Source organism: Macaca thibetana, chromosome 9 (genome assembly GCF_024542745.1).
Source record: "Macaca thibetana thibetana isolate TM-01 chromosome 9, ASM2454274v1, whole genome shotgun sequence".
Taxonomy (NCBI): domain Eukaryota; kingdom Metazoa; phylum Chordata; class Mammalia; order Primates; family Cercopithecidae; genus Macaca; species Macaca thibetana.
In genome coordinates this window covers 19,227,047-19,240,171 of record NC_065586.1, presented here as the reverse complement: position 1 = coordinate 19,240,171, position 13,125 = coordinate 19,227,047, and the positions used below count along the sequence as shown (strand labels likewise).

The 13,125-nt window shown below is 35.0% G+C and overlaps 1 protein-coding gene across 3 annotated transcripts in view; it reads right to left on the bottom strand.

Annotated features, from left to right (window-relative positions):
- The window catches only part of MALRD1 (MAM and LDL receptor class A domain containing 1), a 930,868-nt gene that overhangs the window by 427,232 nt on the left and 490,511 nt on the right, over positions 1-13,125 (bottom strand). For all 3 annotated transcript variants that reach the window (XM_050804020.1, XM_050804022.1, XM_050804021.1), the window contains exon 21: positions 11,665-11,827. In XM_050804020.1, coding sequence (XP_050659977.1) covers positions 11,665-11,827 — 163 coding nt within the window. The remainder of the gene's footprint in view (positions 1-11,664; positions 11,828-13,125) is intronic.

Below are 13,125 nucleotides of genomic sequence, written 5' to 3'. Positions count from 1 at the left end.
TCTTCTGATTCATTTATATTAAAAATTCGGCAATGGCTCCTGAAAGGGCCACCCCCCACAAAGCTCCTGTTAATCTTCTTAGCACAGTGCTTAAGACTCTCTGCAATTTGATCTAATATATTTTTTCAATCTTATATCACAACATAATAAGTAACATTTCACATTGTATTACGAGACACGTACTTTTGATCCTTATTTTGTCTGCATTTTCTTACTTATGGCTGACAATAACCATATGAAATATGTATTTTTATGCCAATTTTTCAGATGAATAAACTAAAGCACAGAGTTTATATCATCACCTAAGTCCATACAACTAATAAATGCTGGATCTGGGATTTAGATCTTGTGTTATCTGATTCCAGAACTTAGGCACTATAACAGACTAAATCACAGACTCCAAAACTATCAGTCCTAATCCTTGCAAACCATAAATTTTACCTTACATGGTTAAGCCTATTCCACTATGATTAAATTAACAGACTTGAGATAGGCCATTACCCTGGATTATCTGGATAGACTCTAAAGGCAATCATAAGTGTGATAATGAGAGAAGCAGAGGGACATTTGATGCAAGGAGAAGAGGAGGCAACATGAACAAGGAGGCAGAAGAATGACAAGGCCACTAATCCAGGAATGCCGGCAGCCACCAAAAGCTGGAAGATACAGAACAGTCTCCCCTAGAGCCTTTGGAGGGCACAGCCCTGCTGATACTTTGATTTTGTCCCAGTAATAACTGATTTCAGACTTTCTGCCTCTACGACCAGGAGAAAAAACATTTGTATTGTTTAACAGCATCAAGTCTGTGAAAATTGGTAATAGCAGCCACAGGAAACTAATGCAGGCACTGAAACCCTGCTCTCCACTGCCACCTACAGGCAAAACCACTTGTTCCCAAATCAGAATCCACTTAAGAATTTGAGGTTGATGGCCACAGGATTAGGTTCAATGGCATTACTCCCATGTCTATCCAGCAGCCTGGAGACGGTATCAAACAACATAAACCTAAAAGAAATGGGATGCCCAGAGGCTGGGAACACTTTTCCAAAATAAGGCACCAAGTCAGAGTAGGAGAAGCATCAAAGAAGACTTATGCTGAAAGTAATCCTAAATACTTGTCAGGTTCCTTCGGTTACCACATACTGAAAGGAGTTCATCCTTGAACTTGTGGCAGGGAGAATCCTGCAAGATGAACATCACTGGTTGACCTAGAAGGGAGTGGTGCCCACGTAGCAGCAGCCTAGTGAGACAGGTTAGATTACTGCAGTCGTGGGATTCCCAGCTGGGTCAGCAACCACAAGCACATGTGTGGTTTAAGGGGACAAGCAAAATAAAAGCATCATGTGGATGCCTGGCTCCACATGGTAGGACTTTATCTTGGACTGATGCTACTCAATATGCTCAGCAAGACATGCTAGCCATAGAAAAACTCCAGGATCAAGATGGAGATTCCATCACCTGGAACTAGAGGTCTCTCAGTGGCAAAGGATACTTAGTGAAACAAGACTGCGTCTATTAAAAATGCCAAAGCATGATGGGGTTGTTTACTGCAGCACTATTCACAATAGCATAGACTTGGAACCAACCCAAATGTTCATCAGTGATAGACTGGATAAAGAAAATGTGGCATGTATACACCATGGAATACCATGCAGTCATAAAAAAGAATGAGTTCATATCCTTTGCAGGGACATGGATGAAGCTGGAAACCATCATTCTCAGCAAACTAACACAGTAACAGAAAACCAAACGCTGCATGTTCTCATTCATAAGTGGGAGTTAAACAACGAGACCACATGGACATGGGGGGAAATATCACACACCGGGACCTGTCGAGGGAGTGAGGGGATAGGGGAGGGATAGCATTAGGAGAAATTCTTAATGCAGATGACGGGTTGATGGGTGCAGCAAACCACCATGGCACGTGTATACATATGTAACCAACCAGCACGTTCTGCACATGTACCCGAGAACTTAAAGTATAATAATAAAAAAAGTCAAAGCAACTAGTTAATCATTACGACAAAAGAGATTCTTTTCACATAACAGTCAGCAAAATAAATTGCCAGAAGAATTCAAGATATAATTGTAAAAACACCAAAACTACTGAAGTAAAAGTAGAAAATACAGATGAATTGTATATAAACTTCAGTGTAAAATGTCCTTCTAGGCACAATAAAATATAAGCCATAAAGAATAAGATTGGAAGACATAACTATATAAAAAGTAAGAATTTTAAAACATGAAAATATGATAAACAGTAAAACAAAGGCCAACAAAAAATGGAAAAAATCTTTACAACATACATAACAGATAAACACATCAATGCTTTAAAAAGTCTTACGAATCAATGATGAAAAAACAAACACTGCACACTTCAAACCAAGCCAAGGGCACAAACAGGAAAAACACACACACACATGCAAAATATACTTGGGCAAGGCATAAAAAATGGTGAGCTTCATTAGTACCAAAGGCATAAAAATATATATATATGATTGGATACTATTTTAACTTGTCAAATTAGAAAATATGAAAAAATACTTATATATTCAGCATTAGCAAGCATACAGAAAAACAGGCATCTCAAACTGCTTGCAAAAGTGGTACATTTTTGAGGAGTAATTTAGACTTACCAAATGTCTAAATTACGAGTAATAATTAACAGAAAATTCTACTGTGTATGGTTTCATTTTCCTTTCAGTACATGATGTGAGATGTGTCAAAGCTATACATTGTTCAATGAAGATTGATTAAAATTGTTTATCACCAAAAGCAACTAATAACAGCGATGACTTGGCCTAGCGAATTTTGGCACCTTCACTTAATGGGATACTCTTGGCCCATAAAATATTAATAAACAATTGATTACAGGTTGCAAACAAAATTAAAAGCATAGTCAAAAACAGTGTGGTCAATATAAATGCCTATTTATTAAAAATATATATGCATATATGCATAATGTTCATATCATGGTAGTAGGGTTATGGTTAATGTCATTGTCTTTCTTATCTATATATAAACACTTCTCTAAAATAAAAATGTATTTTTCTTTTCATGGTAAAAAAAAAAAAAAAAAAGAAATTTTGTAGCAATAAAAAAGCTAAGAAATTCTTAACAGTATATGGTCTTTACCCCTAGTATTATTTTAGTCAACTTGTATTATCCAACAAAATCCAAAGATAGAGAATGCCTTGGGTATCTTTAAAGACAGACATACAACCAAGAACATCAACCTGACAGGTCATTATCTAAGTGGACCACCCTTTCAGTAAGTAACATTTTCTACTGGGTTTTACACATCTACTTATATATATCTGGTTCCATGCCCAAAGTTTTCTGTTCTCACAGAGTAGGGGCTCAGGAAATACATGCCTAATGTTAAGGATAAATGGTATGCCTACTCGATACCATCTATGAATCTTTTAGGCAATAAAGATGTTTGATTTGAGTAATTAATGTATCTGCATAAATCATTATGTCATAAGATCATACTAATGTCCTAAAAATAATTCATATTTCATATGGCATATTCATTTTTTCAAGTTCTTGTCTCATTATAGGGAATCGAGTCTAATTTGCATTTACTTAGTATAGGAAACATGTTTTTCCTACAATCTTTTGGGCAATTATAACAATTCTTTACAGGAGTTGGAATGCAAGTATAATTATTTCATTTTAACGTGGCTAAAGGAAAAGCATATTTAAAGATTATACAATGAAAATGAATTTTTAATTTTTGAATGCAATTGTAACTGTGATATGAAAGTTATTTTATTATTAGTCAAAAATGTTGTGATCATTGGTAACATAATTTTATAGACCTTTTTACGACTATCTTCTTAAAAGTTTACCTTGTATAGTAAGTATGCTACCTAACCACTCTCTCTCTCTGTCATTTTAGATATGGTTTGTACATTTTCAGCACAAATTTTTCTTAAAGCCCATGTATTTCAAGCGACTGCATTTAATTTTTTTGTATTTAAACATTTAGGTTCAGGGGTACATGCATGGGTTTGTCATACAGGTAAAACTCACGTCACGGGGATTTGTTATACAGATTATTTCATCACCCAGGTAATAACCCTGGTACACAAGTTATTTTTTCTGGTTCTCTTCCTCCTCCCACCCTCCACACTCAAATAGGTCACAGTGTCTGTTGTTCCCCTCTTTGTGTCTAAGAGTTCTTTTCATTTAGCTCCCACTGCATTATAGTTCGCTAAACATGATGGCCTTCAGTTCCATCCATATTTCCACAAAAGACATGATCTCGTTCTTTTCTAGTTAATTTTAAAAAATCATCCAGCGAAAATACTTTTGAATAAAATCAAAATTAAAGTGATTTAATTTACTTACGCACCAGAAATTACTGATATATATGAAAATGCAAATAATAGGTCCTTAACTCAAGGACAATCTAAAATAAGGGCATTGTTTTGTGTGTTTAGAGGGATAATTACGTTTTATATTCAGTCCTATGGCAATACTGCCAGAATACTACTGGACAATAAGCATCAAAACAGTTAAAAGAAAATAACTACATATTTGCACTTGTTGTCTTGGCAAAAAAAAAAAAAAAATGACTACAGTTAAATTTCAGCTGTTTGCACCACTTGCTTTTTATTGCAGTAAAACTGTTTCTAATGACTGGTATTTAACAATTATTTTAGATTTAAAAATCTTGATCTGTTAGAAATTATGCTGGGAGAATGTTATGGCTTCTAAACTGGCCTATAAAATATTGGCTTATCTTCTTATGAGAGAAGGCAATACTTCTGGTATTTACTGTCTAAGGGACTAAAGCTTTGAAAATTATTATTGTTACGAAAAAAATTGTAATATTTTTCTCTTTACTGACACTTTTATCCACATTCATATCCAGCACTAGATATAGAAGGATACACAGAGTTAATGTCACATGGACATAGTCTGCATTATTTGTATGGCTTTTAGTTTGTCATGATGTCAAGTCTGCACAAATGTATAATACAAATAGGAACGTAGGTGCATGAGCAGCAGTGGGGACCATAACTCATTTCCAACTGAAAGATAATGATCAGTGTTATTTTTTTTAAAATGTGGGTACTTCTACTCTTCAAGATAGTGCATATTCAAACAAATAGTTTCTCAACCACCTGTAAGCCAAGTCCTAATATTTTAAGCAAATCCACAACATTTTAAAATATCCATCACCTCCAGATAATCATGAGATTGGTTAATCATGAGATTGGTATGTGTGTTTTTGTTTTGATCCAACAGAAGGACAAAGGTAATTTTGATTAGACAGAGAAGAAATCACTTATGCAAAAATGATTGAGAAAAAAACATCGTGTATTGTACAATAAATGAAGCAAGCCAAAGGGTGCCTTGAAAGGATGTTTTTTAGAATGACTCAGGGTAGAGTTTTCCCTCAAAACTATTTTACAATTATAATAGTTCCCCTAGGACACACAAATTTGATTTTTTTTTTTTTTTTTTTTTGAGACAGAGTCTCGCTCTGTCACCCAGGCTGGAATGCAGTGGCACCATCTTAGCTTACTGCAAACCCTGCTTTCCGGGTTGTAGCTATTCTCCTGACTCAGCCTCCTGAGTAACTGGAATTACAGGCACGCACCACTACGTCTGAGTATAATTTTTTGCATTTTTAATAGAATGTGGTTTCACCAAGCTGACCAGGCTGGTCTGGAACTCCTGACGTCAAGTGGTCCACCTGCCTCAGTCTCCCAAAGTGCTGGGATTACAGGTGTAAATCACTGCACCCAGCCCAAAAATTTTATTTTATGTTCTTTAATGGAAGGACCTTAGAGCAATTTTTCTTTCTTCTGAAACTTTTTTAAATTAGTTATTAGATTTAGAGAAAAATGAATCTTCTCTGATCAAAATTGGAATTAGGTGAGAAAGCCACCCTCTCTCTTTTAGCAATACCTTCCCCACTTCTTGCCTTGAAAGCCCCTAACAATGAGATTCTAGAATCATCCAGGAATTATACCAAAAATACAAATTCCCAACTCTATTTCATGATTTTTTTTTCTTTTTAGAGATAAAGTGTCATTCTGTCACCCAGGCTGGAGTGCAACAGCAATGATCGTAGTGTACTACAAAGCTCAATTTCCTGGGCTCAAGTGATCCAACCACTTTTCCCCATTCAATGGGATTATAGGTGCAAGTGACTGCACCTGGCCTCATTCCCAGAGATTTTAATCCAAGATTTTACAATCTGCATTTAAAAATGTATAAGCAATTTATATATAAATTTTCATTGGTCCTTAATCACCATTTTGAGAATTTCCGCCAAGGGTTCTATGAGCATAGTTAGAAACCAATGACCTAGAATACACGTAGATATTCTACTAGACATCATGTCACATGAATGAAGTGTGAGGAACTTTATTTTGCTTGAGGGGATAATTTTATAGTCCAAAAAAATCTTGATATTAAACATTATTTAACCAACAGATTGGCATTCAGTAAAATAAAATGTATTTGAGGACAAAGAACTTAAAGCTTTGCTCTCTAGCTTCCAGCAATAAAAATGAATAAATTGGATCAAATAAAGGCTTTTCTTATGAGATAAAAATGATCATAAAATTTACAGTGCTTGGCTATGAGCCAATTTACATACTACAGAAACACTGCCTGGGCTAAGAGACTTGATTAAATAAACTAATTGTGTAGGTCAGAGTACAGGATTCTGAGATCATATAAAAATCACAAACTGAGAGGAACCATTACATGAGACCTGCAAATATACAACAATTTAAGCATATTTAAATGTGAACGATAAGGCTCAGATTCTAGATGGTCCAAGTATCTTGATTCAATGATAAACAAATAACAATTTTTTAAAAAATTTCTCAGTTGAGTAGGACTCATGATTTTGCCAACTGCCTTAGTAGTTGTTGGAGCACGAATGGGTACAAACTGATTTTATTTAACACTAGATTATAGTTCTTTTCTCAAAATACTAGGAAAAATACTTTTCTACTATTCTCCTTCCCTACATAATTTAAAGGAAATGGAAATCTTATTCAACCCCAATCACAAAAAAAAACAAAAAAAAACCATAAATTGCAACTGATGATATTGAAATTGAATGATTTTTACTTTATCTTTCCATTGCATTATAGTTGAGAGCAGTATTTCCATATACCTTGATTATAACCCTAGAAAAATCACACCAGGTAACCTCAGTTGAGCCCTGCTGATCAGGACAAAGGGAGAATCCACCCCCCGAACTCTGTGCTGAAAATGCCTCCGTCTACAAGAAGAGATGCCTGTTTCTAATTCATGTAAAAATTAATAAATTCGCTGCATGGAATTGTGTTACTCTCCCACAAACATAAAAAATAAAGATGCAATCTTAACTTCATATCACAGAGTTCACTTCAGATATGCCAAGGATAGTCCATTAAATTGTGGATGCAAAAAAAAAAAAAAAGTAGAATATCAGGTAGTTGTGTCATTTCATGATAAAAATGTGCATTTTAAGACCTTGCCTAAGACTCAACTACACAATGAAAACTTCCCTACATATTCCTACCCTACTGCGGCTTTTCTAGACTTTTTCATTGTTTCATTAAGTGCATAACGTGAGAAAATATTTTGAAATATATTATTGTGATTTTTCCTCTTATACTTGCTTATAAATAATCCTTACTTTACTGAGCCAGAAGCAATCTTTTTCTCCAAGAGAGATGGGATCAGAGAAAGAGACAAGAAAGAATTGACAGAAAGCCTTTCAATTTTTAAAACTAATCTTGAGAACTATTTCCAAAACAACATCCTTAAAAACCTAGCTTTAAATTTCTACAGCAAGATGCCTGAGAGAGAAAAGCCATTTTAAAATTAGTAAAGTTTTCCTTCAAACACAAAAACCAAAATTTGGAAAACTGAGCTTAGAATCTTACTATAAGCTATAGAGTAGGCTATCTGATGCACAAGAACTATTTTTTAAGAAAAGAAAAAATATCAAGCCTTCCTTGGCTGAGGAACGAGCCTAGAGAGAAAAGAAGAAAAGGAGAGGGGATGTAAGGTTAGGTGCCGTTCCCTTCTCCACAATTTATTGTCATGTAGAGCACATATGTTAAATATTATCGGACTATTAAGCATTCCTATTTAAAATTTAATTTTGTATTCTGTAGCCTATAATTATAAAACACAAATATGTTGATGCTAATTAGAAACTAATTCATTCAACAAATAATTATTGAGACCTATTATGCACCAGACACCTGAAAATAATGCAACAAATTGGGAAATCAGAGTTCCCAGGATTCCTCAGGAAATTTTCAGTCTATTGAAAGTGGTAGGGTGAGAGGAAATACAAATTACTGCCTTATAATACTTTGACACATTGCTACTTCTACCTTTACCACTTACACGTGAAATTCTAGTCCACCTTTTCTTAATGTACTTACAGATTATTCATAAGATGTCATTTATTGATATAAGCCACAAAAACCTTCTGTAAGTGCCCTTTGCTTTTTTTGTGTGTGTGAGTCAGAAGCAGCCCAAGGAAAAAAAAATAAAAACATTTTTTAATAAAAAAATTAAAAATTAAAAAATATTGAATAAAAAAACGGAGCTATCTTAATAGAACAAAAGCAGTGACAAAAGAGAGCTTCAAAAGCAGGGAGAGGGGAAATCAGCCTAAAGAAAATAATTAGATGCTGAAGATGTTGTGAATCTCTTGGGTGTAAGGCCCACCTGCAGAAGGAGGTCCCAGACAGAGCAGCAGAGACACCACTGGTTTTCTTTGAAGCAGCAGCTACAGAGTTTGGGGGTTGTGAAGTTTTAACTGTGGAGAGGGATGTAAAGGGCATAAAGATTTTGAAAAGATTATTTATATAAGAGCATCTGCAATAACATTTCCCCGGATTTATCAGAATGAGAGGAGGAAGGAGGGGATCTCACAGGACTTGGGCACACAATAGAATTGTGGACTACAAAACGGGAAATATACTAGTTACCGAACCTCAGAAAAAGAGAAGATACCAAAATAAATGATAACAAGGAACAAAATGAGGTCACAAAATCCCTTCTTAAAATAATTATTACCATGTAAATGTGAGGAGCAAATGAACAAGGAAAAATGTAAAGAAAAGGTAAAGAAAATGACACGTGAAAAAGAAGCCAGAGAAGGATGAATACTTGTGCTGGGAAGGGTAGTGGAAGCTGGTAGAGGGAAGTAGGTATGATTAATGGGTACAAAAAACAGAAAGAATGAATAGGACCTATCTGATAGCACAACAGGGTTATTATTATCAGTAATAATGGTACACTTTAAAATAAAGAGAGTAACTGGACTGTTTGTAACTCAAAGGATAGATGCTTGAGGGTATGGGTACCCCATTCATGATGTGATTATTATACATTGCTTGCCTGTATCAAAATACCTTATGCAGTCCATAAATATATACACCTATCATGTACCCACAAAAATTAAAACTAGAGGTTTCAGTGAGCTGAGATTGAGCCACTGCATTCCAGCCTGTGTGGCAGAGTGAGACTCGCATTCCAGCCTGTGTGGCAGAGTGAGACTCCTCCAAAAAAAAAATTAATAATGAAAACTAAAAAACAGAAGACGAGTACGTGAAAAATAGATACTTGAAAAAATCCATTAAATTACTTTGTATGTCACGTTGCTTAATTTTTTTAAATTCATAAATTCATCTGAGTCGGTAGCAATACATTCTTTCTCCCTGCTTGTTATACAGCAAGGAATATCCTTCTTCCAAGGTAAAATTAATACTTCCACCTACATGTTAGATTCTGCTCCCTATAAACAAGTCCTAATAAAAAACAGGCAGAACAACTATATAACTGCATATAGTCACGTGTCAATTAATGACGGGAATAAGTTCTGAGAAATGCATTGCTAGGCGATTTGTCTTCACCTCAACATCATACAGTATAGTTACACAAAACCACATAGTATAGTTTTTAAATTTATATATGTAATTTTTATATGAAAAATCAAATATCCCAGCACCATTACTAAATATCAATCATTTTCCCTACTTGGTTCGGGAGAATGCAAATTGATATTGCAACTGATATTGAGGAAAAGCACATTAAGTTCAGAAAACATCTATGGAAAATAAAAGGTAAGGAAACCATTAATTTTCACATAAAATACAAACAAAAGAAGTAATCACCATGCAATATCTAGCTCAGAAATTTCAAAAGAGTCAGAATACTGCTAAGCTAAAAACTTAAACAGAACTGTGTATTAATACACAGTCGGAATGATGGGAGGGAGAGAAATAGGATTTGAGGAAAGGAATAGAGGTTCCATTCCTCATAATAGGATGTCAATAGAGGAAGCCAAAATTTTTGAATCAAGAAATGACTATATATTCTTTTATAAATATGGACTAGCACCTATAACCAGTCCCTAATAAAAGTGAGAAAGTATAGAGGAATGATCTTGGACATAATAGGGTATCTCCAGGGAATTGGATTGACGTTACTGAAGGAATGTCAGCTGTTTGTCATTATAAGACTGTCAATTCTCTTTGACACTTTTAGACTAGACGCATGCAGTCACTGTGATAAAAATGTGTTACATGTGATACATAAAGATGACAGTGGTAAACAGAAAAAGTTGGTACGTAAAATACAAACATGCTTACAACACTAGAAAATATTCACGCATTTCACAAAAGTGAAAAAAGTTCAAAATGGACAAAAGCCTTAATAGTCAATACAATAAAGAAGAAATATACATTTGCTGTGTAGTTTGCTCTTCTTATCCCACCCCAGCCATGCTGGTCTTCTTGCATGGGCCTTTCCCTCTGGGTTCCATTCAGAGAGAAATGCTCCATCACTAACAAACCCTTTCCTTGTTTCCATTCTGCTGTGTAGCAGTTAACAGCATCTGCAACGCTTTCTATTTATTGACTTACTGCCTGTCTCCCTAATGAGAGCCAAAGACCATCTGTTTCAGTCACTCCTTTATTTCTAGTGCCTACAGCAGCATTCTCACACACTAGGTATTCTATTTCTTCTTTGAAGCAACTTTACAATATTGAGACAATATGAAAATAACTGGGAAATCCACTCGTTGAGAACAGATTAGTAAACTGTTGAAAGTCATTACAGTGAAATACAAATAATGATGAATATTTAATGGCATGACTTACTGAAAAGTAGAAAAATATTTTCATCTATGTTGAAAATCCACACATTTACCTGTGTTCATACATGTATAACAAATACGCATCAGAGAAAAAGTAGAAAGAGAGAAAGGGGAAGGTGGGGAGGGGGGAAAGGAGGCTGAAGAAGAGGAAATGGGAGGAGGAGGTGGTGGAGGAGATGGAAAAGGGGAGAAGGAGAAAAGAGATTTGGGGAGGAAAGAAATTCATAGATCATTTATAAAACAACATATTAACAGGGCTTTTCAAAGAGTGATAATATTAAATTATTTTGTTCACTTATTCATGCTCTTCTCGGGTTTCTATGAGATTCACGAGAGCATTCGTTGCTTTTATAATTGATATTTTTTTTTCCATTTTATATGAAAGAAAACACACAGCCTTCTTTTCAACTTAACATTCATCTTTACAATCACATTGGCCTAGGATAAGGTGGTGGGGGCAGAAATTTGGGAGACACTTAATAAATATTTCCCAAGAGACATGTTCAAAGTACACGGTCACTTACTGTGTATGATCCACCGATGGCCTGTGGTTTTCTTCCCCATGATGAATGCTAATCCCGTTCCCAAGCCCCCATCTGAATGTGTTTGAATCTTGAAGTAAATGTACTGGGATAGGTTGATACCATTTACACAGGCTTCTTTTCTCAAAGCTGCAAACTTCCATAACTTGGACAGGGTAGAACAAAGAAAAGGTGAGCTAATAAGTGGCAATTTCAATCCGTACAATCTTAATCAGCACTTTCTTACTCTTGTTTTTAATTATAATGTAACTTTCAAACATTATTAAAATAACTAGGCAAGTGGTTTGTAAAATCACTGGAAGAGTTTCAAAGAAATCTAGGTTTTTTCTAGTCAAATATTTATGGGAATAAAATATAGAAAAAATACATATACTAATGATCCGGTTTCATGAGGTGGTGAGATTTTAATTAGCTTCTACAGCAGCAATTTAAGCAGTTCCATTAACCAATTTCATTCCTTGCCTGATCTCCAACTTCTGACAAGTCTGTTCTTTTCTCAGCCTCTGAAGGGGTTATCGCAAATTCCCAACTACAGTTTAAGCAACGAGATTTCCAATAACTTTCATATTGGACCTGTTTCCTAGAAAGTTTTATAGTTTCTTGTAATAATTTTATTTTAATATCACAGGAAATTACAGGTCCACTGATTTTAAAAATGTACAGGTTATACGTAAAACTGTTATCTGAATTCTCTCTGAATGTGTTCATATGTCTAAAATCTTCCGCTGCTGAATAAAAAAGAAAGATTCAATTCAATGAAGTTCTTGTGTATACTATAGAAAACCTGGTGTGCACTCTAGCTTTTAAATGACATTAACAGGGCCAGCATACCACTATGACCATTTAGAAATTTGGGTATATGAGTTAATGTAAAATCTGAAAAGGAAACATTTATAAAAGTGCTTTTAATCATGACATTCAGGTGTATTAGTTAATCTCTGACATTAATTGTTTATCTTGTGAAGGGATTTAGGATCCAATATATCTCTGTTCTTCATATCATTTAAAAGATATAATTTGTAGGCTTTTAAAAGAACCGTTAGAAAATATAACGTGTCAAGCAAGATGAATAGGTTCTAGGGATCTGCTGTACAACATTGTAGTAGAGTCAACCATAATGTATTGTACCCTTAACATTTTGTTAAGAGGGCAGATCTCTTGTTATGTTTTTTTTGTTTGTTTTTTGTTTTGTTTTGTTTTGTTTTTTGAGACATGGTCTCACTCTGTCACCCAGGCCAGAGTGCAGTGGCACGATCTCGGCTCCCCCTCCTAGGCTCAAGCAATTCTCCTACCTGATCTTCTTAAGTAGCTAGGATTACAGGCACACACCACCACACCCAGCTAATTTGTGTATTCTTTTTGTAGAGATGGGGTTTTGCCATGTTGGCCAGGCTGGTCTCGAACTCCTGGGCTCAACTGATCTGCCCACCTTGGTCTCCCAAA